Raw genomic sequence first — 27,746 nt, forward strand, 5'->3', positions numbered from 1 at the left:
CCCGCCTCCCTGCCGAGGTCGCGGGACGACTGCCGGTGCCCGAGGAGCGGGACCGGCGGCGGGCGGGCCCGGGGTCCGCCTCACACCTTCAACGCGGCTGCCGCCGCCGAAGGAAAGTCATGCGCGATCGGAGGCCGGCTCGAGGGGGGCGGTGGCTGCCGCCCGGCCCCGCTCCTCCTCCTCCGTTAGACAGAGCCCGCCCATCGGGACGTCCTGTGGTCGCCCGGCGCCGTTCTCTTCGGGGAGCGGCGCCCTGACCCGACCGCAGGCGGTGCGTGCGTGTTTTGCAGGCGCGGCCCTGTGCGGTTGACGTGAGAAAATCTCTCGGGGCGGTGGGAGCCCTCTGTTCGCTTTCTCCGCCTGTGCGCTACGCTGACACGAGGTTAGGCCTAACCGCAGCCATTAAACGGTGCTGGCGGCTGCGCAGACTAAATCGGAGTTCTTCAGGAAAGAGGGGGAATGCAGAACTGTCCCTGCAGGATACCTCTACAAAGTGGCATTTTGGCTGCACGAAGGCTGCCTCAGCAAGGACTGAGAATCCACAGCCATCCAGTCTTCAGCAAAAGGCACCAGAGTGTGTCCAGAGAAGGGCAGTGAAGCTGTGAGGGGTCTGGAGAACAAATCTGATGGGGAGCAGCTGAGGGAGCTGGGGTTCAGTCTGGAGAAGAGGAGGCTCAGGGCAGACCTTGTAGCCACCTGAAAGAAGGTTGTGGTGAGGTGGGGTTCAACCTCTTCTCCTAAGTAACTGTGATAGGATGAGAGGGAATGGCCTGAAGTTGCACCAGGTGAGGTTCAGGTTGGGTATCAGGAACAACTTCTGAGCAAGAGCGGTGAGTCAGTGGCACAGGCTGCCCAGGGAGGTGGTGCAGTCACCGTCCCTGAGGTGTTCAGGAGCCGTGTGGATGTGGCACTGAGGGACGTGGGCAGTGCGCGTGGGGGGGGGGGGCTGGTGGTTGGACTGGGGGATCTTTTCCAAACTTAATGATTCCATGTTTCTATGAAAAAGAAACCAGACAAGAACAGTGTTAACACCTTGTATCTGTAGCACTAGATAAGGCTGGGCAGCTCTTTGTTTACAGCTAACCTTGGATGAATCACTTAATTCTGCTTTAGTTCAGTTGTTCCTCAGTCAAAAGAGAGATTCCTTCCCTTATCTTATCTGTCTGGCCTGCTGGTATCAACAGCGGGTTTTCCAGGCAAAGGTCTTCATCTGTAGGGGTAATAAAATAGGTTGGGATCTCAGCAGATGGCTTTTAGCACTGCCAGGTGCGCTGATAGCTGGGAACAAGTATAAAGAAAGGGAAAAATCAGAGGAAAAAAAAGAAAAAAAGCAGATTGGCTGTTTGGTTGGTTGCAAAAATAGAACAAGCTAGATAGGGATGGTAAAGATTAAAGTTATTCAGTTGCGGGTTCATACAGTTTTGTTTGCAGTGAACTTACCTGACCTGTTTTCAACCATTCTGGGAAGAGTGACTCATCTCTCAGTAGGCTGCTGCAGTTCTACTAAAACCCTTTGCTCCACGAGCTTCACCATAGGATTTCCCCAGTGACATGCCTGTGCTGAAACACAGATCCTTGATTAATGGTTCTGAAGCCAGTGAATGGATTTTGGTCACACAGCATTAGCATGACTCACGGTATTTTCCTGATGGCATGTGGCCAAGTGGGTAGCTGAGAAGGCCATGAACAGTCTGTGACTCTGAAGCATACATAGTAAAATGACTGGGCAAATCATGTCCAGAAGGCACACTGATTTTAATGGCATCTCTAATTCATGCATTAAAATAGATTCAGAGATGCACTCAAATATTTTGAAAAGCAATTTCAATACACCAATTAATTCTGAAGCTGGGTTTCCCTCTAACCTTGCATGGAAAGATGTGCATTTACTGTAAGTGTTGGAGGAATCCCATAACCAGTAATCATGTCTGTTTTCTCTTTGCCAAACCAGACAGGAAACTTTGAAGGCTTTTAGTTTTGTTCCATCTTTCTCCTTCCTTGAACTTCCTTGTAAGCAAAAGCCCAAGGAAATTGCTCCCCTGTGGTTTAAATGACTGTTAGGAAAGGAGTCACAGTAACTGGTTGTAAGTGAGAAGGTTCACCAAACATGTGACTTCTAGCGTTGTGCTGAGGGTGGCTTCTTAAAGCTGGTAGCTTAAGGAGAGCTGAGCGGGGAGGGGAGTGAATTGAGAACAGAGATGGAGAAAAGAGAGGACTGGAATCAATGTGATGCCTGATCCTTTCAGTGAGCTCCAAAAGAAAAAAAAGTACAAATAAACCTAAGAAAACTGTAGCACTTTTCAGAGATAATTATACATATTGCTTTCTTTTCACCGAGTTAAGGGAGCAAAAAGCAAATCTAGTGTCAAATCAGAAAGCAAGGTATACGTTCTTTTTTCTTGCTGGTCTTTCTTCAACAAAGCATGAGAAAGCAAAGGTAGGAAGTAAAGGTAGATGGAAATACATTTTAGAGCAGAAATGGCTCCATCCATCACTCCGAGCTAAAGGCTCTGAAAAGAAAATCACTGAAAAGACTTGCATGTAGAAAAAAAATCACTATGGCACATAAGAGCAATAAATTGATTTAATAAGTTTGTGCATTTCACCTTTGCAAGCAACTTTCTGCTCTGAAATCCCAATCTTGCTGCTTATTATATGTTACGTGTGGATTAACAATAAAGATAGCAAAGCAACATTAAGGCAATTACTTTACTGCACAAAAATTATCAGCACAGAATCTTGAAAAAATGAGATCTACGAATGATAAGAAATATTCCCCAAATTTCACTTCTACATTTGAGATACAAAGGTGATCCAAGATGATCAAAGATCAAAGGTGATCAAAGATCCAAGGACACCAAAACCCAAGGAAAAGTAACTGAGCTGTTTGATGTTGTCCTGACATTAACACATACCACAGAATCCCCCTGCTTTGAAGGGACTTACAAGGATGATTGAGTCCGACTCCTGGTTCCACACAGGACCACTCAAAAATCAGACCACTGCCAACTTTAAAAGAGGAAAAACAGTTTAGAAAAATGCTTATAATATCTGGATATTGGAGATAAAGATTGTATTGCATCTTTACGTGGTGCTCATATTCAGACATCCCGTACGCATCACCACTCCACCTGAGTGTCCAAAAAGCACAGGGGGAGGTGATGAGGGCTGGTGCTATGGAACTGATGAATATCTGCTTATTCTCGCTCTCTCTCATGGATTAATGCAACTGGCCAAGTCTTGGTCCCCACGCAGAGGTTCTCTTTCCTGTCAGTTGCTCTTTAGCACCCAAATCTGCCCTGCTTTCCCAGCTGCATGTATGCAGTGATTCTTGTACTCAGAAGGAAATTCTGAGTACAGGTCTTCACCCTACAAGGAGACACGAACACCCATCAGCTACAAGCTGTGCCCAGACCCTGCTCAGACCTCAGGAAGACTGAGAAATACCTGAGTCTGCATGTGACTGTGCAAATTTGGTATTCTGGTGACGTTAGCTGTGGGACCCTGATATGGACCATGGTGAGATATGCACATGAGAGCAGATTTCCAGAGCCAGCGACTCGAAGAGCATGACTTCCCACCAGCTGCCTTCTAACTTGATGTTCTTTACCACCTCTGAGAAATCAGCTGTTCTGGCAGCAGGATAGAGGTGTGCTGGTTTGGGAATCCACCCATCACTGAGAAGGAATTTGCCTTTGACTGGAAGGAGTGGTGGTATGCAGTCAAAAACACCCAAGTCATGAGAAATGAGGTTTTAAAGACCATTAAAAAACATTGCCTTTCTCTAAGCTGCTTTGAAATAATTTTAAAGTAAAAATAGGTCTATGGCGATTATCTCACGCCAGGAAAGAGATTTGTTTTGTATCTTAGCCAGTGTTTGAATTTAATTGGAGACTTGGATTTGCATTTTGATTTTATAGCACATGAATGTCTCATTTTTAATTATACACACACGATCCTTATGTGGGCATAAGGTAGAAAGAAGAAGAAGAAGAGATCAGGAGGAAAGAGAAAAACACCTCCTGCCCTTGATCTGGTTTGTATATTCCGAATTAGAGCATTATTCAGTACACTTGCCAGAATTGATCAACTAGAGCAGACTTTCCTACAACGTAATATATTTAAGCCCATTTAAGGTATGTATTTCAGCTCAGTGTAGCGCTTAAATTAGGAAGAAAAAAAAAAGCCTTAGTGATTCATTTACAGTAATTCTCTGATGAAATATAAGCTCCTAGAAGCAGAGAGGAAGTGTAATCAGTCCTGGCGTGCTTACTTAAAGCAGCTTTCGTAACCAGCAAAAACAGGAGTGGTTGTGTAGATAGATAAAAACCCTGTGTGGACAAACTTGTCTACCAGACCATTATTTTTAAGACAGGGCATGTCTTTGTATCTGAAAAGTGACCGTTAAGGTAAGAAGATGCTTCATGTGTTGTTGATGCTGAATAGTTGCATTAGCAAAAAGATCACACTGGCAGAGAAACAAAAAACAACTTCCTCAAGTACAGCATTGCTTGGAAGACAGAGGTTTTGGTGTGGGAGTTTCCAAGGGTCAGAGTAGGAGGTTAAAAGAGATGAATTCCGTAAGCCGTTTTTTGAAGAGGGGATCCGGAAGCACATCAGCTGATTACATATGAAGCGTTATTTCTGGTGATGGAAGGCATACAGCACTGGGAGGTGACCTTAAAAGCATTTGCAGAAAACATGAGTATCCCACAACAGGTGTAAATAGCTCCATTTTTTTCTTGGAGCCCCCCCATATTGTGGGCACATCCAGGCCATGACCACATTAAAGGGACAGGGAGAGAATCTCTGGTTTCCCTCCTGACCATAAGGGGGGCTCCTCTGGCTCATTGCACAAGGGCAGCCCGCTGACCCAACTACCTGGCACAACTCTATTCAAGGTTAATTGAACTAATTCACTCTGATGCCGATTAATTACTACATCCAACACAAGGGAGTGGGGAAGGAGCTGGGAGCTGAAGGCTTAAGCTCTAAAATCAGCTCTTCACGGAATGGCTTGAGTTGGAAGGGACCTCAAGGATCATGAAGCTCCAACCCCTCCCTGCCACATGCAGGGCCACCAACCTCCCCATTTAACACTAGCCCAGGCTGCCCAGGGCCCCATCCAATCTGGCCTTGAACACCTCCAGGGATGGGAGCCTCTCTGGGCAGCCTGTGCAGCACCTCACCACTCTCTCTGTAAAGAACTTCTCCCTGACATCCAACCCAAATCTTCCCTCCTTCAACTTAACACCATTTCCCCTTGTCCTGCAGTTATCAACCTTTTCAAAGAGTTGACTCCCTTCCTGTTTGTAGGCTCCCTTTACATACTGAAAGGCTGCATTGGTGTCACCCCGCAGCCTTCTTTTCTCCAGGCTGAACAAGCCCAGCTCCCTCAACATGTCTTTGAAAGGGAGGTGCTCCAGTCCTCTGACATCTTTGTGGCTCTCCTCTAGACCTGCTCCAACAGCTCTATGTCTTTCTTGTATTGGGGACCCCAGACCTGTACTTCTGATGGGGTCGCAGGAGGGCAGAGTAGAGAGGGGCAGTAGGAGGGTAGAGTAGAGAGGGGCAGTCACCTCCCTGTCCCTGCTGGCCACCGCTCTTTTGATGGAGCCCGGGATCCCAGCTCTTATGTAAAGCAGATTGCAACCTGCAGGACCCTCACGTTCAGCAACATCATCCATTTTTTGATGCCTACTGTAGGTGTCGTGCTTACTGAAAAGCACAAGTGGAGCTTTAGGACTCAACCTTGACTCTCACCTACCTTGAAGGGGTGTGACCAGCACCACTCAGGCTCTAGATGAACAAAATCCTAACTAGACTCTGTCCTGACTATCCTCAAAGCATTTCTTTCAAGCAGTTTTCCACTGAGACACCCTTTTCTGGGCATACACGAGGATGGCTAAATCACCTTATCTCGCTGCTGTAACAAAACATGCCAAAAGTTAGAGCAGGATCTAAAGCAGAGCTTTCATGTTTACAAACATTCAGAAAAAAACCATACAGATCCACCCAAACTGAATAGCTACAGCCCAGCAGCATTTTGGGATCCACTTTGAAATTGAAATTTGATCTCAGATACTTAGTTGTAGAAAAAAAAAAGGTGATGGGGGAGGGGGGAGGATAAAATAAAAGACTGACAGGACCTGGATCTCTCCCATCCAGCTAGCAGAATTAACGACTGCCATGAAGTTGGGCATCATAAATAAATAATGGTGGAAACCAACTGCTCAAAACATTTCCTCTTGCAGGATGATTAATGACCTATTCCCTCTAGCTGCAATTGCATTGTTCTTCCTCCCTGATGTTTTTGAGCTTCTTAGGCCTCATATTAGCACAGGAAGCAATTTGCTTTTGTCAGGTGTTTTTCCTATCAGTTTGCTGAGCCATGAAGGCTCTGATGAAGTACACTGACACAGGAGAAAGAGGGAAACCTCCTTTCAGGGAACAGGCAGCAAAGGGATTCCCATTCAATGCCATAAAACCACCAGGCGTGTTTAACTCTACTGAGAAAGCATGTCCTTCACTGCAAGGGTCTAGGTAGCTCAGTCTGTGAGTGTTGACTGTTTTGCTTTGTAGGTTTTTCTGAGGAAAGAGGAGAATTGAATGATCTCATTTATCTAAGCCTTCCTGCATTCAAGTGTTGAGGTACAGGCTAAGACATTTCTCTTCCTGCAGGAGAGAGGGCTCCAAGAAGACCTGAGAGCAGTCTTTCAGTATCTGAACGGAGGGCTTCAAAGTCCATAAGAAAGAAGGGAACAGACTCTTTAGCAGGGTCTGTTGTGACAGGACAAAGGGAAATGATTTCAAATTAAAAGGGAGATTTACACTGACTATAAGGAAAAAAGTTGGTTTTTTTTAACCATATGAGTGGTGAGGCTCTTGAACAGGTTGCCTGGAGAGGTGATGGGTGCCCTGTCCTTGGACACACTCAAGGTCAAGCTGTATGAGGCTCTGAGCACCTGATGGAACTATAGGTGTCCCTGCTCCTTGCAGGGGGGTTGGACTACCTGGCTTTTAAGGATCCCTTCCTATTCGAAAGCTTCTGTGCAAGCAAAGAATTTGGCCTAGCAAATTGACAGAGGATCTGGAAGCAAAGGCAGAAACACAATTTTTCACTTGGACAACCTTATGAGATCTGAATACCAACACAATGGGGTCCTTCTGGGGGCCAGCAGAGCCCACTCACGTCCTGCTTTCACCTTACTAGGCAAAAGACTTGGAGAGAGTTTACATCTCGGCTTTTCTGAATCAGAATGACTGAACTCAGGAAGACACCACCAGTTCTGAAACAAATCATTTCACAGTTTTGACTTCTGAGGCAAAGGTCATGATCTTTGTTGTGTATAGCTGTGAAATTTTCTGACTGCACGGTTTGACAGGAAAAAAAAAAAATCTGACAAAGGCCATCAATGAAAGATGGAACTCAACCTCTGGGTGCTAAATAGATCAAAAGTTTGACCACTACTACACTGTTGTGCATAGTTAAGGGATCATAGCCCACCTTGCTGTGTAATATGGTGATATTATGGACTGCTCCCTGAATACGATGTCCTGTGATACAGGGAAGAAAGAGACAGCAAGCTCTAGCTGCAGGCATGCCACTAGGAACAGTACAGCCTTTATAAAGTGTGTAGAGTACAAGGCTCAGTCTTGCAGGGCATATTCCAACAGAGACAAAGCAGCTGCATGACCGGCACACTGAGGAGCGGCAGAGGACTGAAACAGAGACTAGGACTTTCAGGATAACATTGAGCTTATTATACTCTGAGATATGAAATCTTTACGAGCCAGTCAACCCATTCATCTGTTTCCCTTTTATCTGAAATGAGCACTGATGGTGATTCCAGTTTTCCCAAAGACTTTGTGCATTCTTAGAAAGATAAAGAGAGGGAAGCGAATCTGAGTTGGAAGTGGTTTGGGACCACTGTGAAGCAAAGATACTTCTGATACAAGAGGTTATGTCAAAATATGCAACTTTCAAGAAATATCTAGGAAATAGCAACTGTTACAGCTCCTTCTCTGAAATTGGATGGCACTGAATCTGTCACCCTTATCTGTCACTGACTTATAATGAAAATCTCCTCCATTGAGACATTCAGCAAGGTCCCTCAAAAAGAAACAGGCAGGATGTGTTTAGAAATGGTAATGCTTTAAGTTAGCTTTAGATATCATAACCAAAGGCCATCTATGCGTTCAACATTTTAATCTGCCAAGTGTGATTAGGTGCTTACTGCAACATCCTCTGGAGGCCCCAGGGGAGGGAAACAGGTAATTAAAGCTGGGAAACTATACTGATTTATGTCCTTCAGGTTACTCTTGAAAGTTCTTCAGAGTTGAGGACTGCAGTGCCAGTATAGCAGAACTCTGATGTGTTAATGAAAACTGATTAAATCTCAGAGGCCTCTGCATGAAGAAGTTCTGGCAAGTGAGAAGATGCACAGTATGGGCAGAAATGGGCATCATTCTCCTCCTAGAGGTAGGATTTGAGATCTTAAAAGCGTTCTGGAAAAACTTTGTTTGAAGAAAATGCTTCATTCCAAGTGCTAGATAATTCTTTTTTATGCAGACAGTAAGTCCTCAGCACTTGAAGGTTTATGGTAGAAAACGTTCCTGAAGTACAACTGATTTGGCAATTGATCTAGAAGGCAAGCTGAAGGCACCAGGGGAACCCAGCTTTCTTCTAAAGATGCTTACAGATCTCTCGTATCTGATTTAGACTTTGCACAGTTTCTCTGCAGGTGAACAGATAGATCCTATGCTTAGAGAAATGACACTGCTGTATGCATGGGCAATGGCATCCCCTTGTGACCTTTTCCTCACGGTCTTAAGGAGAGTTACTGTAGCCATTGGCTTTGGGTTATGAATGAGGAGATGGGAAATGGCTGCTGTGAATCAACACAACCCAAGGTGGCTGATAACCATCTCCTGAAGTCATTGCAGGCAGAGAGAAAAGAGAGTAAAGGTGAGGGAGAATCACAGATCTGACGCGGCCACTACTGGCAACATGACTGCAGGCAGCCAAATTTTCCATTCAGTGTGGCACAGAAGAATCAGTGTGAAGAGCGAGTGGAGGATGAGGGAAAATTGGTCATACCAGAGAAGAATAAGTGCTTAGGAGCTTATTTTAAAAAAGAAAAAGAACCAACAGCACAGTTTGCAAGGAAGGCAAGGGCGGAAATTTGCTATGACTCAGGCAAAAAATTCAGTGAAACTGAGGGAGAGGCATGCTGCTCCTTTCATAAACACATCAGCATGGACAGGAATGGCAGGATCAGCCAGTGTGAAAAGTAACCTAGCCAGTATAGCATGCTGCAGGGTGCTCTGTGCAGTAACTACACTGATGCCAGAACAAGATGAAAAAATACGTACATAAAAATTAGACAGTCCCACTCTCGCAGTCTGGGCTACAGTGGCAACATACAGCTGTTTTCTGAGGCTTCCTTCATAGAACCAGGGCTTGTAAGCTCAGTGGAGGAAATTAACTCTGGAAAAAATAACTAATGGAAAACACGCTTGAGATGAAGACAGCTACACCAATACATAAATGCATGTACGTACAGTACACACACGTACAAGGAGAAGCTGATGTAGAGAAATCTTTTTGAGCCTCCTATGGAAATACTTAAGTGCATATATAAAAAAACCAAGGCATCATCAGTCCCATGGGGAAGAAGACATAAAATGCTGCTAACACCTTCAAGTTATGATCTTTCCTACATGTGTGTTTTACTTCAGTGCACAGATAGGACATAACCGTATGTTCAGTCTGATCTTTATCATATGTGGGAAGGAAGAGACACTCTGCTGTAGCTTTGTAGCTATGGAGCTATAAAATCACCCCTATTCATTTTCTACTTCGTACAGGTCTTTACTAAGAAAGTTGTGTATGTACACAGAGCCAGGAACACAAAGATTTCAGAGAATCATTTGAGTTGAACATTCCCTTAAAGGCCATCTGACCCTGCTCCCCTCCTGCAATAAGCAGGGACACCCACAGCTCCATCAGGTGCTCAGAGCCCCATACAGCCTGGTTGTCCCCAGGGACAGGGCATCCACCACCTCTCTGAGCAACCTGTTCCACTGCCTCAATACCCTTATGGTAAAAAACTTCTTCCTTATACCCAATCTAAATCTTCCTTCTTTTAGTTGAAACCATTTCCCCCTGTTCTATCACAACAGAGCCTTGTAAAGAACAACAGAGATGGCTGGAAGGTATCACCTTAAATTCCATAGGAGCACAAACAAAAATAGTTCACCCACCATACATTTTTCTGGCAAGTTTTTGCATACATTTTACATGCAGTGTAAAAGACATTTCGGCTTAAGTGTGTCAATAGGCACCTCACTTGGGATCTTAGGCAGAATCCTAAGGCTGAATCTTCTCCAATATGCTATGTGACAATTCCACTCAAACATCTAGATGCTTGGGATCTCAGTATACGACCGCTTGTATATTATGAAATAATAATCACAGAATGGTTTGGGTTGGATGGGAGCTCAAAGCCCACACCATCCCAACCCCTGCCATGGGCAGGGCTGCCCCCCCAGCAGCTCAGGCTGCCCAGGGCCCCATCCAACCTGCCCTTGAGCGCCCCCAGGATGGGGCACCACAGCTTCTCCATAGGTCCCTTCCAGCCCCTACGATTCTGCGATTCTGTACAGTGAGATGAACGCCTGCTCAGCTTTGCTAAGGGGTGTAGCTGCAAACAGGAAAGTGGCAGCCACATTCCTCGTACCGGGCAGAGACACCGGGCTGGGTTGGGGCCCGGGCCCCGGCCTCTACTCCACCAGCTCTTGGGAGTAGAGTTTGAATTCGCTTCTGTAAGACCAGCAGAGGGAGCACAAATCATTAGGTACCAACACTGCTCACGGAGAGAAATACCAGAACCCACTTCCTTGTAGTTGGATGATAAAACCTGGCTGCTTTGGTAATTAAATAACACTCAATGAAAGGGAATACCGTTACTAGAACCTAAGCAAAGCTGACATCACCACCATTTTCTTTTTGAGTATGCCTTGCTTTTGCTGTCTTTGGAAAAAGGAATGAGCAAGGCAGCAATTACATCTGGTACCAATTATGAGATTCATTTTAAGATGCCAGAATCTGCACAACAAACAAAATTAATTAAAAGCATAGGATTTTTCTTTTGTTGTTGTTGTTGTTGTCATTGTTTCTCCATGGCAAAACATTGAGACATGGTCAAGCATAAGATAATTTGATTTTACGTCATTTGCTATCGGATTAGCTAGCTCAGACATGATGCTTGTATGGTGGTAGGTTGGCACAGAGCAGCGCTGCCCCTCCGCTCCCTGTGAGGAGCTGCAGCTGCCATCAGGCCTCTCCTCAGCTCCTCTGCTCTGTGCTGAGCACAGCCAGGGGCCTCAGCCGCTCCTCATACCTCTCCCTTCTAAACCCAAAGATACCACTAAAGGAACTGTCTACCAACTGTATTTTTAGCTTACAGTATCAAGCGTTTGATTCTGAGATGAGATTTAAGAAAACCTTAAAACAAAATCCATTCCAGAAGCAGAAGCCATGAGAAAGTCATGGCATACGTGACCAGTGTGCAAAAAATGGTTACCAGATGCTTGTTTCCTTCCAACTAAAAACCCCATGAGAGGAAGCTTGTGCTGCGCTGTTCATTCTCATTCCAGATTATATTCCAAGTGAAGGAGACCACATTCCAACATATTCCAACAATATTTCATTGAGTAAGTGCTTCAGGTCTCAAATCCCATTGTTTTGGCTGAGCTTGCTTACATATGTCAGTTCTCTACAGTCTACACAAAGTGTTTGGCTATTAACAGGGCTGTATCTGATCCCACTGAATAAGTCCAGTGGAAATGGTCAAACGTAGTTCCTCTTCAGATTTCTTCCAGACTAAAGAGTTAATACTAATTTTCTCTTGGAAATATTTTGAACAAGGAAAGAAGACAAACACTGAAAGTGTCTTATTCTTTAGAAAGACTTTGGAAACTGGAAAAACAAACAAACAAACAAACCCATTTGAATGCAGTTCCTCTATGCATTTGTGATCAACTCATCTTAGAAGCTAGGCTGCAAAAGTTCCAACTTATTTTCCAGTAATTCTGGATACACCTGAAACAAGAAGAATGTGAATGCATCAGATATGTAAGAATTTAATTTTTCCTGCTTATTAGATATTATATAAGCAGAGTGAGCATTTCCATGATAAGGTTTTGTTTTTACTGCTTCAGGAGATGTTAACAAGATCCAATTCATCTTGGAAGCACACTTTCTTTATAAATGTGTGTACACTGCACATATCCACACAAATGTACATATTCATTACAGTTCATTTTCTTCTGTATTCTCACAAAAAAAGATAAAAAGGTGGATTACATGCAAATTAGGAATTCTGCCCATTTTGATTAACATTTGCTGTAGCCTTTGCTATCGGTTGAGGTCTGACAGCAATATCCCCTCCTATGAAATTGCTGTTTTCCAAAGCACCAAAACCTGGGGAGGCAAACAATGTCTTCACTGGAAATAGTTCACAGTTATCAAAACAATGTTCTGCAGTCAGCTGCTGAAATACCAGAGGAATCCTTTTCTCTAGATGGACATGAAAAAAGGTACAAAAAAAAAAAACAACCCAGAAAACAAATAACATCCCTCCCAACCTTACTTCAGAAAAATGTTTAGAATATCTTTACTTTTGAAACATCCCCGAAATGAAAATACATCCCCAAGCCCTACTGTGGATGTAGGTCACAAGAATAGCAGTCTGAACTTGAAGTTGTTCAGGGGAAAAAAAATACCCAAGAAGGCCCATTAGAACATAAAGCACTATGAGGAACAGTTGCATAAACAATTTGCATTCTCACAGTGGAAAAGCAAATTTGAGTTTGAAGCAAGATTACTTTGAATAGACCGCACAAAGAGCCAACATGATACTGTGTTTCATCTGCTACAGCCATCCACAGAGCGTCTTACCACTGACGGTGAGATGCTGCCATTTGTCAGTTTATAAGCTCTGACTCAAACAGTGTCATTGGTACTTCCATTCTGAACTGCTTAAACCATGCTTGTTCCCACGTAAGCGCTAATTAAGTTTTTATGCGATATTCTTCATGCAGTCCTTCCTTTCTGGAAGGACAATAAGAGAGAATCATGGGGATTTCCAATGTGCTATAGCTTCAATCCTGCTATTTTGGAAATAGAACCAAGAAAGGGTTAAAGAAGTAAATGTGCAAAATTTATTAAGTTCTTCAATGAACACCGGAACATGACATTTATAAAATTAGAACACATTTTTGAGATAAAAAAAAATACAAAAACACCAGCAGTTGCTTGCTGTAATACACAATGGCCCACGTGTAACTCAAACCTAGTTTATTCTAAGTCAATTCTGTCGTAAAAAATAATCTATAAAAAATAAAAATACTTTGACAGAAGAAAGTGGTATGCAGACAAATATAACTGCAGCATCTGTACAATTTGCACAAAGAGTTGGCTGTTGGAAAGAAAAGACTGAGTTGGAAAAGCTGTGAAGGACAGTGTCCTTGCCATGCTGTTAGAAGGCATTTTCTAAATACAACTTGGATATTTGTACATACAGAATAAAGTTTCACATTCACAAATCCCATTCAGTTACAAGAGTTGTAACCTTCTGGTTAGAGAAGAAAAAAGAAAAAAAGAACAGATATTCATCTTAATATGCCTTATCATCAAGGTAATTGCTGAAGTATTTTTCAAAGTATTATTCGGTTATTTTATGTATTCATTGGCTGCCATTCTAAACGCAGCACAATGCAATTTGACCATACCTCTATTTACAAAGTGCTTCCACTGTGACTTTTCTTTTTTTTATTTTCCACAGTGGAGTGCCTTCTCCCCACTTGGTACTTGCCCATGTTAACCAGTGCTATGGGAGAAGAGCACCCCAATACCCAGCTTCATACACATGGAAGTGGGCACTGGGAGCACCTGGCAGCCACGGCTATAAGGAATTTTAAAGGGATGCTCAGAGGATTTGCCTCGTTGAGGCTGTTGTCTTCTTTGCTCTGGATACTTTCCAGAGCATACTTTGCTCTGGACTTACTGACTCAAAAAACACTGTCTCCAAGCAGCTGGAAGATGCCAGAGAAGTATTTGAAATGGTATTTGGCATCAATTTTCTTTTGCCTGCATAAAGATGATCTAAGGACTCTGTCAAAGTACACACTGGCACACAAAATAAACCTGTAAGAGAGAAATCCTTCTTGTGCAACACAGTAGGCTTTCATCAAGGTTATAGGTTCAAGTATACGAAGCATACAGATCTCTTCTCTGTATTGAGATAGTATTCCTTTTATCATCAGATGACATCAGATGATTCAGTCAAAATGGCATAAGCTACCAGAACTCCGTTGTGCTTTAACCGCAGTCAGCTGGCAGCAGAGAAGGTATTTAATTTTCCAGTAACAAAGTGCAGATTTGAAAACTTCAGAACAAGGATCCCAAAGTCATACAGTCTTCATTAGGCCGAAGACTTTCATAACTAAAAAAAGTTCAAGTGTTTATTATACTACAAGTCCCATCCTTGAATTTTATTTCCATAGAAGTTATAGTATGTCCTTTCCTAGTGGTTCTTCTGATCCTTTGCTCTGTGAGGTATTATCATCGTAAGAGTAATTCCCCGAATCCCGACTGCTCTGTTTGAAATGTCTGTTGCCTTTAAAATCATTTTGATTTACTTCTTCTGCGATGCTACTTTCAATTATGTAACAAATTTCTACTGGTTCTTCCGCAGCAGGCACAAACGGACTGCTAAAGAGCTGTCCTCCAAAGCCCTGCAAAAACAGAAGCGCAAAGAAAGATGAACATTCATATATAACACCTAAAAAATAACCCCACTTAACATGAAGGCCATACAACTACACTGTACTGTATCCAATAGTCACAAATTTTTCCACCTATAGCATGCAACCTGCTCTCTAAAGTTCAGGAATGAAAAGTCGTGATAAAGTTTAGCTGCATTTATACATTGTTCTAGCAACCTCAACTCTTCTGCTATGTTTGCAGCTGTCAATCAGGTATATAACCACAATACTTCATTGATTACAGCCTTGAGACCACTCAAGAAATAAAAGGAATGAATGAAGCAAGCTGCTACAGCACGACACCAAGCCTTACATAGCTCTCAAGAGTGCCGCTGTCTGTTCTATGTGCTTCAAATCTATTCTCTGAAATGGTTTTTATATCAAATAAATACACAATATTAATTCTGTTATCAGTATTCTACTGAACAAAAGAGCTAAAATGCTGCCTTACAAATTAAGTTCAGATTAGCCCTTGAAAACTACGCAACTAGGGTTAAATTATAGCTGTGTTCAGAAAGCTCTGCACATTACATATCATAAGAGCCCCAAGGAGAAGGTGATACATTAGGAAGGCCACACACCGCTCAAGTCAGTGGTCTGGGAAACACTGAAGAAAGCTGTGTGAGGAGTAGTTCTGGATATGCTCCAATACAGAACCGTGATTCTATGATACACTCACATTCTAAAATGTATCCACATTTATGTGTGGCTCTGTTTACTCTAGAATGGGATCACTATTAAGTACTATGCCAAGCAGAGCTCAGAAACTGCATAATCATCCTTTTTGGGACTTGAACCATAAGGTCATCATGTCAAGAGATGGCAGACATTTGCTATATCAAAATTTCCTCCAAAGATTGAACTTGCATTTTTACCTCCTTTGAGTTTTAAAGGACAGGCAATAACAACAGTTCTTTGATCACACAGCCTCTCAGATGATAAAGAGACACAGAAGATATGGCAGAAGTGTAATATGACTTCCACAGAATACACAAAGCTGGAAGGACGCTTCCAACATCCAACTCTCACCAGCTTCCTGAGCCAGATATGGTTTCTGTTTATTTTAGTAATGTTTCATTCAGTTCTCTTCTACAAAGATGCCCTTGATCCAATTAACCCTTCTTGTATCCAGAGAGTCTTATGACCAAGAGATCTGGAGGTCTGCCTGCTTGAAGATGCTTTGGTTTTGAATCTGGATCTTAATAAAACCATTCAATTCTCTCTAATTCTAATAATGAAAGAGCCAGAAAATGCTCCATCAACTTCTATGCATAGAACCACACAGTGGTTTTGGTTGGATTTTTAAAGATCATCTACTTCCAACCCTCCCCCCTCACCATGGGCAAGGACTGTTAAGAGGTTGCTCAAGCCCCATTCAACCTGACTTTGAATGCTTCCATGAAGGAGGCATCCACAACTTCTCTGGGCAACCTGCTCCAGATGCTCCTCGTCACAAAAATTTCTCCTCGTATCCAATGTGAAACTATCCCGTTTCAGTTTAAAATGATTGTCCCTTCTCACTACAGGCCCCAGCATTTAAAAAACAAAAGAAAACAAAACAACAAACATAAGGTGAGCTTATACAAGAGGCCACAAATTCAGAGCCTTCTCTAAGCCAAGCAACTCCAGCTCTCAGCATTTCTTCACAGGAGAGGTGCTCCAGCCCTCTGACCATCTTTATAGCCCTACTCTTGAGATGTTCCAACAACTCCATGGCCCTCTTGCATTGGGAGTCCCAGACTTGAATGCAGTACTGCAGGTAGAGCCTTATGAGTTAAAAAGCAGGCAATCAACTCCTTGACCTGCTGACTAGGCTTCTTTTGAAGCAGTCCAGGATATGACTGACTTGCTTAGGCTGCAAACACACATTGCCAGCTCATATCTACCACTAGTATCTCCAGGTCCTTCCTTGCAGAGGTGCTCTCAGTCAACTCCCCTCTCCAAGATACTCATGATTCCCTCCCAAACAAACCTTCAGATAAACTAGTGAGGTGTAATGCAACAAGGAACAAACAAACTGGAAGCAATAAAAATCAAGTTTTATGCAGCAAGAAAATAATGTCAAGCTGGTAAGTGAAAGGATGTGAGTAAGTCCCAGTGCCCATTCTGTGTTACGCAGAATTCTAGAACATGTTACTACTCAATTTTTCCCTTGGGCATTCCTGCATTTTGTTAAAAAGTATACAATTAACCTGTAAGACTACAAGATAACAGAATCACTTCTTTCTTTCCATTATATTTTCTGCTTAAAGAAAAATAAATCTCATCTTACCTCTATGTTCAGAGGAGTCCGGCATGAAGGAAAGAACATGTACTTGATTTTATTGTAGGCTTGATACAGGAAAAAAATAACCAGCAATGCCACAATCAAGACAACAATCAGCGCAGCTACAAATGTTGCTAAAATGATCAGAGGTAAGCTTTTACCTAAAGAAGGGGGAAAAAAACCAATAAACCAAACATTTAGTCTAGGCATTCATGAACTACTACCAAGATTATAACAGATGTTTTCCAAATCTGACACAGTGCTTATCATAGAATTTTGCAATCCTACATCACTATAGCCAGGCACAATGATCATTATGAAAATGATGTCATCCTTATACCCTAAGTAATTTCATTAAAATCACAGCACAAGAGATTTATCAAATATGAGAACACAGGAATCTGCATACAGGATCAGAACCAGGATCCAGTGATTCCCTCACTACCTGACAGCAAGACAGAAAGGCTGCCCACAGACAACCACATGAAGCACCTGATGCACACAAATCTGTTACCCCGCTGGCTCTGGCCCCAGACTACATAATATGAAACTAATGGAAATACGGGAGTCAACATTTCCACATTATGGAAATTTCCATGGGTTATGGAAGGAGAATGAACAATTAAAACAGCAAAGTTGGCTGCTGGCTTTTCAGCCAGGAAATGATTAGAATGGCCAGACTTGGAAGACCTCTAGGAGCACAAAAGAGTTGCTTTGACAGGAAAGGAACTCCTGTTCTAAGATTCAGATGACTGTGGCCCAGTCAGTAGGGAGAAAAAAGATCTAGCAAGCAACTTATCTATTTCTTTCAGATGAGTATCTAGGAATAAATCAATCCCAAGCATATTCTGACTATTTCCTATACTGGTAATCTAGACAACTGCTCAACTTCTTACACTAGTACAGAAACCTATTTAAGTACAGAAACCTATGTAAGTATAGAAAGATGAGATAAATTTCACTTCAGTGCTCAAAAACGATCCTGTATTCCCGTTCCAACTCAAGAACCATAGAAAGGCTTCTAACAGGCAAGGTTCAGTTCTAAGACTTAAATTTTGAACCTTGTGGTAGAAGAATAGAAAGCAGAACCCAGCTTTTGATAGCAAAATATTGTCATCAAACAAATCTTTCAGCTGAATAGTCATAGGGTGTTCAGTGATTAAGTTCAAGAGTTCTGCAAGCTTCCTTCTATTCTACTCCTCTATTCTACTTTGCAACATATTCTCTCTATCAAACAAACCAATTGAAGGGAGATTGAACACACTATAATAACAGGAAACACTTTACAAATAACCTAGATGAGACAATCGGGACTTTTTAATCTCTATTTCCAGTTAGTACAAGTGATCAAAGAACAAAAACATTCCACACAGTTATAAGAACATCTGGGAAACACATGGCACAATCTGTGTGACTTTCTATCCCAATATGGAGGCTGGAACGTACTTCTCAGTCTTTAGTAGGTTAAGTTCAATAGGGCAATATGGGGAAATCTAATCTTTAACCAGTTGAACAATTAAAGAATTTATTTTATGAAACTAAAAAAATGGTAACATTTAATTATTTTTAGGATTAATAAAGACAGGAAGTGAGGACTATATAAATCACTACGTCCCAGAAGTTTATTATGTGAGAAAATAATAATATGACTATTAAATTTTCTTAGTATCAGTTTGGATAGTTCTTTATTTCTACTAGTGCTAAGAGCTCTTACTAAAAGACAACCAGCCAAATTAAATTCAACAGTTTAACACGCCCTGATGTTGACTGAATATAACCCATCCTCAAACCTATTTTCATTTTGCACACAATGTGCAAACAAGTCAGTAACGAGTCTGAGTGTTTTCATCTTTATTTGTCCCCTAAAGTGCCCCCTCACACTTTAGACTAGGATTTTTTTTTTAAAGTTTAGTTAATTCACAAAATAATTAAGACAACTCAAGAATAAAATACTCTTAAAAATGTAGCACCTAGAGATTCCCTGCACGCTCATAACCATATTTAGGAAGTAATGGACATTAAAGTGTGCTATTAACAAGCTGGAATTAAGTTTAATTCATAATCATTACAGTGACTATTCTGAGACAATTTCTAAACTCAGATGTACCATGGAATAACTGCAATGCAGTTTTGTTGAGGTCAGAACAGAAGTATCAGTACAGCAACAGGACAGAACACAGCAGCAGTGACAGACCTCTGCCCAAATGGGTGCTGACTTGGTAAGGCCGTTACATCGTGCTGCAAATACTTCCTAACTAGCGAGGACTGCAAAGGCCAGTGAAGTGTTAACAGTTTCAATTCCGTAGGTGTAACAAGTCCAAAGTTCATCCTACCTCCAGGTGTTCCGATGCATTCCTCTTTGCTGAAATCACTGCTTTTGTTGTAAGCTACTGAGAACGCTTGTACTTTCACACAGTACAAAGTTGAGGGTGTCAGATCTGAGACTGTCACTATTGTCTGTTTTGTTTCTTTCATTTTTACTTCCTCCTGAAAAAGAGCAAAGTAAGGTGCACATACATATTATAAGAATCACTCACTAAGAGTTTTGGACTCTGCTGAAGAAGTAATTCTGTAAGTAGCTTTGAATAAAACAGAAGAACCACGTAACTCTAAAGCAAGCCAATTCAGAAAACACTGATTGTCAAGAAGATACCATTTTCACCATACCAAAATTTTGCAATCAAAACTGATGTACTGTGTGCAAAATTAAACTCCTTCCAGTTACTGTTTTCCTTTTCCCACAAGTTTATACACACGCATTTCCGGATTATGATAAAACTATTTTGCTCTAGGAACATTTAAAGACTATGAGGAGATGTATTAAAACATGAACTGGAAACATTCAAGGCTTTGTTATTTTATTATACATGTAGGTATAAAACTGCAAATACAGAAATAAGCATTTAAGAGGCAAGAATCTACATTAGGACAAGACTCCTACAGAGATACTGTAAGAAAGAAACCTCTGTTCAAAAGCAAGCCATTTGGCAACTTTATGAAACTCAGAGCGTAGCTTTACAAAATCATTACATGGCCACGTGAATGAAAAAAGATCAAAATCACCTCAGGTTGTAATGCTAGACTTTTTAAAAGAATCTTTCACAAAAACAAACAGGCACCATGACTGGCACACCATGTACGTGCCTCTTCTGAAAATAAGCTTCTTGAGAACTTAAATGGACTGTTCATGTCATAGCAAATTGCACAGACTGTTTTAAGCACTTGATGATTTCATACCTCATTATCTGATGAATTCTTCCAATACAGAATCTGGTAAGATAAATCATATAGGTCACTCATGATTTCACTCTCAGGTCCTCCTGGAGGAATAATGTTGATATGGAGCAAAACATCACTGATGTCTACCTTTATATCAGGAGGGCCAATTTCATCTTCAGACATTAAAAAAAAAGAAAGGTTAAAAAAAAAAAAAAAAAAAAAAACTGACAGAATAGAAGTAACAATACTGAATAAAACACAGCCATTTAAATCTATGAAAATTTTTAAAAATGTGTATTTAAAACCCTGACTTGACTAATAGTTTCACCTGTACGTATCTGTATGCATAAGGGCAGCTCCGAAAGTACTGCCTCGTATTTTACTTTGTTGACCCATGACAATGGAGGTGGATGTTGGTGGTATGGCAGTAAAGGCTGAACCTTCCCACCAATATGCCATTACATGTTGTTGTCATGTGGCACACAGCAGTAGAGGGGCGGTTTGACATAACGGCGTTTGACACAGAAGTGTGTATGAAGCAAAGGTGTGTCACTGAATTCCTCTGTATGGAAAAAATGGATCTCACTGATATTCACCGACACTTCAAGGGAAACCAAAGACTGGATGTGAGTACAGTGAAGCAGTGGGTGATGCATTTTAGCAGTGGTAAGAGACATGAAAGACAAGCCATGGACAGCCATGCACAGCTGTCAAAACTACAAAGCATGTAGTATGTCTCAATCAGCTCATCCATCATCAGTATCTAGAGGGGAGCTACAGGAAAGAAGGGGTCAGAGTCTTTAGCAGGGTCTGTGGTGATAGAACGAGGGGAAAAGGCTTCAAGCTCAAAGAGAGTAGATTTAGGTTAGATATAAGGAAAAAAAATCTTTTACGGTGAGGATGGTGAGGCACAGGAACAGGTTGCCTGCCCAGTGATGTGGTTGATGCCCTGTCCCTGGAGACTTTCCAGGTGAGGCTGGATAAGACCCTGGGCAACCTGATCTCTTTGGGCCAACGAAGGATGGGCCGCATGGGCAACATTTTCCTAGCAACGATACCATCATAGCAGCTGTGAAACAGCAGGTCACATGAGCCACCTCCACTGCTGCAGACATTTACAAACAAAGCATGCAGGCTGTTGTTTATCAGTGATGGAAGCATACAGCTAACTGTGGTGACTACGTTGAAAAATATTGTTTTGTAGCTGAGAATTTGCTCTATCAAATTGTGTTACTCTCATCTTTTTATCTGTGCTAGTTTCCATGGAATTAAATAGGAGGCATCACTTTCAGAGCAACTCATGTAGCATCAAGTACAAGTTGGCTGAGAAATGAAAAAATTTAAGAAAGAATATCTCCTTACTCGTTACCAGAGGATCTACTCTTATATCTTTAGACAAACATGATTTATTATGTTCATTCGTGGCCTGCACACGGAAGTAATGAGGTCCTGAAGTAGGCTCGATGACAGACGACAAATTGCATTTCATGTCAGTGATGTTCTCACATCCTGATACCTTCCGCCACTTCGAGGAATAATCATCATAAAGGTTCTTTAGGTACCCACTGCAAGAAACATTTCAATGTCTTTTTATGACGTAGGGCCCACAGATTTAAAAAACAAACAAACAAACAAGAAAACTAGTTCTTCTATTTATAAATGAAACAATGAAGTCAATTAAATCAGGAAGTACAAACGAGTGCCTTACTTAATCCTCACTGGAAAAATTTCCTGTTGTAAAAATTTTTACAACTCAAATTCAGATTTTTCAACGAGTTCTATGAAGTTATTTTTATGTCACGTTGAAGGAACTCCAAAAGAATGCTGCTCTTGATGAGCTCTCTCTCGTCATTTTGATGCCAGTCACAGTATTTGTTCCACATACAACTGGATATTAAGATTTAGATATGACATTTTCTTTTTCAAATGCTGGAAAGTGACCAGAAGTAATCAAATATGTTGATAGTTGAAACCTTGAACAACAGCATTTTGCTCATGACTTCTAGTCATCTAATTTCTTCACATTTAAAAAGGTACAAGGAAATGCAAACTTCCTATCTTATAAGAAATGCTACTTAGAATACAGAGTAGTCAATTCTGTCAGGTATTTAGCACTCCTAAGACAAGACCAGCATTCAGAAGTTCTACAATAGGCTGTATGCAATCCTTTAAAAAGCCACTAGACGAATTCAGTGCTTCACAGAATGTGTTAAAACACATTTACAAAGTATTTAACTTCTAGCAAGCATTTGCAAAAGACAGCATATGCCATTTAGAACTACACTACAGAGAGATGGAAGTTGCTTAACTCACGTGAGATACTGTACGGTATAGTTCACATGTTCTTTATAGCGATTATCCCAAAGCAGATAGAATTGCATGTTCAAAGCAAAAGCTCTCACATTCGTTGGACAAAGAAGGTCATTTACTGCTCAAAAGAAAAAGCAGAAGTTACTGGGTAGTAATAAGCTTTGTATCACATACAGCAATTCCTCACTGAGTGAGCATTCCTCACACAAATGGTCATGGTACACATTCAGGAAGTTTACAGAACAGTAAAAAAAAAACAAACCAAAAACAGTTATGTTTGAATTATAAAGATGACAAACTGATATGCTGTATATACAACAGAATGTAAGCCTTTAACAATAAAAGCATTAGTTTAGTTCACTACAGTTAAAATGAAGGAGAGATGCATGGAGATTTGTAGAAATAAACTAGTCCAGCAGTGACTTGCCTAGAAAACTATGTGAAATATACACAAACAAACACAAAGCAGTTTTGATGTATCATCCACTCAATCTAGAGTTTAATTTTCTACATTCCCACACTGTAATTTTTCCTGAAACACACATTGAGGAATACTTAAAGACACTTGAACAGCGCACAAAAGAACTTAAGTGTAGACGTGCAAAGCAAGCTATTAATTGCAAGCAAGTTGCACACAGGAATTCTTCAGAATCTGCAAAAATAAAGTCCAAAAGGCTTGCATAAAAGACATTTTTCTAAGCCTGGCTCCACTTCATATGCATTCATTCATTACCTAATACACAAAAGTATTTTATTTTGTCAACACACGCTTCCCTTTCCTCTTGATTCAAAGTCACAAATCCAAAAAAAATATCTAGTTTTCCAATACAGAGAAAGTAGTGTTCACAATCCAAATCACTGGACAGAATTTGCCTCCTCTGTGTACTATAAAAACTTCTAATATCAATAGGCAACATTTTACATTGGTTTAAAATAGAAAATCCTAAATAACATGCAATGATTGCTGCTATACCAAAGAAGGAACCTGTTTGAAGTAAGATGACTTCATACTTTACCTTTATGGGTGGTTTTTATGCAATGGATTGGACTGAACAGGCCTTCTCGATAGTCCAGAATAATAATTGCTTGAACTTTCAAACAATAGGTAGTCTCTGGAGCAAGACCATCTATTACATCCATAGGTAAAATCTTTTGATTTCTGACCTATAAGAGAGAATTGTGAACAGTATATGAAGATAACTGCTCTTCCAGAGGAGCTGATTTTTAAGTATCCTTTCCACCCACCAGGTTTTGGTCTATTTGTACAATATCACAGGAGCATAGGATGGTTTGGGATGAAAAGGACCTTTAGGATCACCTAGTCCCAATCTCCTAGTGTAGGCAGGGATATGTCTCTCTGGACCAGGCTGCTCAAAGCCTCATCCAGCCTGGCCTTGCATGCCTCCATGGAGGGAGCATCCACAACATCTCTGGGCAACCAATGTCTGTTCCAGTGTCTCACCACCGTCACAGTAAACAATTTCTTCCTAACATCTAGTCTCAGTGTACCATCTTCCAGTTTAAAGCCATTTCCCCTTGTTCTGTTGCTACATGCCCTTACAAGAAGTCCCTCCCCAGCTTTCCCTAGGCAGTGCTAAAGTAGGGAACAAAGGACGATACGTGTAGCTGATTGAGTGCTGAAAGGAAGTTTCTAATTTTGCTCCTTTACATATGAAACTAGATTTCCAGTTTCAGGAATGCAGCACAGCTCTGGATGAAACATAACTGAGGAATTCAAGTGCACTATGTTCATTGAACAAACACTTCCTCCTCTCCCCACTTGGCTGACCAGACATGTCAGACACACAGCTTGTACATTAATTATAAGAACTCCAGAAGATCAAATTAGCCTCTTATCTCGCCCTTACCCTTCCCTATCTTTATCCTACTGTGTTTCTTCCCACTGCCTTGAACTTTCTTTCCTTTCCCTGTTCCTGCTGGCTGACAGTAGATCCTGCTCCAGTTCACGTGAGATGGTTTCACTTCACCCCTCATGCATTAACAGCTGGCTCTGGGATTTAAGAGAAACATAGCAATTCTCATAAAACACCTAACATAGTCCTCTAGAAATACAAACATACAAATTAAAAACAATTTCTCAGCCATGTTGCAACAGTTGTACTATTATTGTGTAACTAAACAAGCTATATATTTAAACAATTCAATTTTAGAGCATTCAACAATTAAGACAAAGGTTATGGTCAAAAACATCAGAATATAATCATACCTTTTCTACATTGGATGAATTTTCCCAGATAACTACATTATATTTAAAAAGCAGAGGGTTTAGCCACATTTTTCGGACCTGATTTGCTTCTGGAGGAGAAACCTTAATTTTAATGGCTCCATTTATGGACTGCAACGCTACTTCAGGGGGACCAATATGAGCTGCAAATATGAAAAAGTCAAGCGTGATGAATGTTTAAAGGAAAACAAACCAACATTTAAACTACATTAATAATACACAGCTACTGTGATTTAGTATCTTACTTTCAACTCTTTCAATGCTGTAACAAAACTACAGGAATTGCCCACAGAAACTTAGTTTTAATTCTTCTCAGGCAGTAACTCACAGAAATCTGACCTAAAATATGACAGTGTTGCCTGAAATTAAAATGCAGTATTACAACTGAACATTTTCTGTAAAGGAATGAAAAAGCTGGACTGTATTTTAAAATAAGTGAGGCAAAAAACTTAGCTCAAACAAATCAATCCAGTAGTACTGCACAATAGCCTTCCTTCACTATCCTATAATGAAAAGCCAGTAGGTCAGTAGAAGACCTCCAGGAAAGCCCATTTCAGGGAGGTTTTATGGAATCTAAAGAGACAGAGTGATAGTAAGATCCCTCAGAAGAACAGCACCACCATCAATATTTTTCCCTTTCCAGAAATCACCTGTAAGTACCTTACGTTACTTTAAGGTTGAAACAGTCACTAATTTACGCTGTTGTAAGCAGAAGAAACGACATATAAGCCACAATAAAGTGCAGAAGGACATTTAACTAGATATGTTGCTATGTGTAAGGAGCTCATACCTATTTCATATGGAATCATTTCAAAAATGCTAGACCATGGAGACTTGTCTTCCCTTCTTTCAGCCCTTATGCGCACGTGATGCACATCATAGTATGCAGTTATTGCTGAAGAAAAGTCACATTCTGTGTGACTGACATTCTGACAACCAGATAATTCCCTCCATTCTGGTTTATCTGTCTGAACATCATCAAAGCTGCGAGAAGAAGATAAAATAAAATAAAAATCAAAGCAATCTAAATCCTCAGTTTTCTTCACCTTCTTCTAAACGCTAAGAAGTATCAGTTTGCCTAGCATTTAGCACCAATTACACTGGTGCTGGTGATACCTATTTTGTCAGCCACAAGTTGATACCACTATTTAATTCATTACTTTAATCTAGCACTTTATCAGTTTAACCTTTTTACCCAAGAGTATCAGACTTTGTAGACTGATAGCTAACCACTAGGCTTATTCAGCGTGTGAACACAGTGTCTAAGAACAGAAACAAAGAACTGCCAAAATCCAGAATTATTTCCTCTCTCAAATCTAGCTTGTGTGTTGACACAACCTAGCTCAAAAAAAAAGGAAAGAACCCCCCAAAACAGAGAAGAATCAATACATTTGAAAACTAGATTTTCCAAATGTACCACTTTATTGCCCAGTATTGAGAATTACTACTAAGTGTGCTGTGTGTTTATAACACATCCCTATCAGTAACAATCTAATTCTACATGTAAACTAGAAATATGAAGGACAACTCTTGGATTCTCTGTCAAGAAATATCCTCCTAGCAGTTTTATGTGGCAGCATCAAGAAACATAAATCAATCAGTAAACCAATTTGCTCTTCTGTAAAACTCCAGGTCTGATACTTCGTGGCTCAGCATGAAGCTACTACTTACTACTGGTATTGTGCTGAAAACGTCACATTGGTACCATCCCCAGTGTAGTTCCACCTCAGGGTGAAATTTGTATTTACAGCATAAACCTGAATATCCTGAGGACTCTTCAGATCAGTCTGGCCTATAAAAAAAAAAGACAATATCAAGCTATATAAGGATTGGGATAAGTAATTTTGACACAGTATAAGGAGAAACCACTTTTGTTAAAAAGAGTGACAGTGAAATAATTACCCCCCTACCTCCCTTTCAAAAGCACATGCAGTCATAACATCCATCACATGAAGTTCACTGCTACAGGCGATTACAAGCAATCTGAATGCTTTTATGCCATATTTTATTGGTTGGATCCAACATCTGGAGCTCAGCTGCAAACCACTCGGGACTGACCTAATGCTCTCATTTCACAGCTGTGGAACAGACACTGCGTCAGACTTTGTGCCACACATTACTGCCACAAAAATCAATGCACGGCCTTGAATATAAATCCCATTCAGTGAGGTTTCTTCTCACAGCAGGTTTTCTACCTCTCTTAAGTCCTATGTTTTCTTTTACCCAAGGAACAGCACATAAAATGACATATGGAGGGCAAGGGTTAAACCTGAGGACACGTATAAGAATGATTAAAATGTCAAGGGAAAGAGCAGTCCACGAGAGGAGAAGAACTAACCTCTGTCAGGGAGATAGCCAACAGGAGGCAATATTAGATATGGATTAGAAGTGTTCAAACTAAAATCAGGAAGCTTTGTGAAGAAAAGATTACAGAGTAATCATTGAAATGAACATTTCAAAAGGGTTTTTTTTGGTGGGACCATAGTAGAGGAAAGAAGGGAATATTTGTCAAAACATTTGCTTGTTCAATAGGGGTCATGCCGGCACATTGCCTTCATATAAATCTAAGCAATATAGAATCATAGAATTGTTTAAGTTAGAAGGAACCTTTCAAAGGCCATCTGGTCCAACCCCCCTGCAATGAGCAGGGGGACAAACAGCTTCTTTAGGTGCTCAGAGCCCATCCAGCCTGACCTTGAGTGTCTCTAGGGATAGGGCATCCATTGCCTCTCTGGGCAACCTGTTCTACTGCCTCACCACCCTTACTGTAAAAAACTTCTTCCTTATATTTAATGCAGACCTCCCATCTATCTATCCCATCTATCTATCGCACAATAATCCCTACTTCCAGTGTTTTGTGTTTGCTTCCCTAAA

The 27,746-nt window shown here is 41.1% G+C and overlaps 1 protein-coding gene across 2 annotated transcripts in view; it reads right to left on the reverse strand.

The window, feature by feature from the left end:
* Nucleotides 1-13,204: 13,204 nt before the first annotated feature.
* Nucleotides 13,205-27,746, reverse strand: part of IFNAR1 (interferon alpha and beta receptor subunit 1) — a 16,609-nt gene continuing 2,067 nt past the window's right edge. The window contains exons 2-11 of one of the 2 annotated variants that reach the window (XM_042868296.1): nt 26,544-26,664; nt 25,663-25,856; nt 24,855-25,015; nt 23,644-23,791; nt 22,631-22,745; nt 21,680-21,882; nt 20,336-20,418; nt 19,432-19,585; nt 17,105-17,259; nt 13,205-14,802 (exon numbers count right to left, since the gene is read on the reverse strand). In XM_042868296.1, coding sequence (XP_042724230.1) covers nt 14,575-14,802; nt 17,105-17,259; nt 19,432-19,585; nt 20,336-20,418; nt 21,680-21,882; nt 22,631-22,745; nt 23,644-23,791; nt 24,855-25,015; nt 25,663-25,856; nt 26,544-26,664 — 1,562 coding nt within the window. In that variant the 3' untranslated portion in view covers nt 13,205-14,574. Of the gene's footprint in view, nt 14,803-17,104; nt 17,260-19,431; nt 19,586-20,335; nt 20,491-21,679; nt 21,883-22,630; nt 22,746-23,643; nt 23,792-24,854; nt 25,016-25,662; nt 25,857-26,543; nt 26,665-27,746 lie in introns of both variants that reach the window. The other variant, XM_042868295.1, reaches the window with a different exon arrangement.

The sequence above is a fragment of the Lagopus leucura genome, unplaced genomic scaffold (genome assembly GCF_019238085.1).
Source record: "Lagopus leucura isolate 7727_CA_CO unplaced genomic scaffold, USGS_WTPT01 Super-Scaffold_100001, whole genome shotgun sequence".
NCBI lineage: Eukaryota > Metazoa > Chordata > Aves > Galliformes > Phasianidae > Lagopus > Lagopus leucura.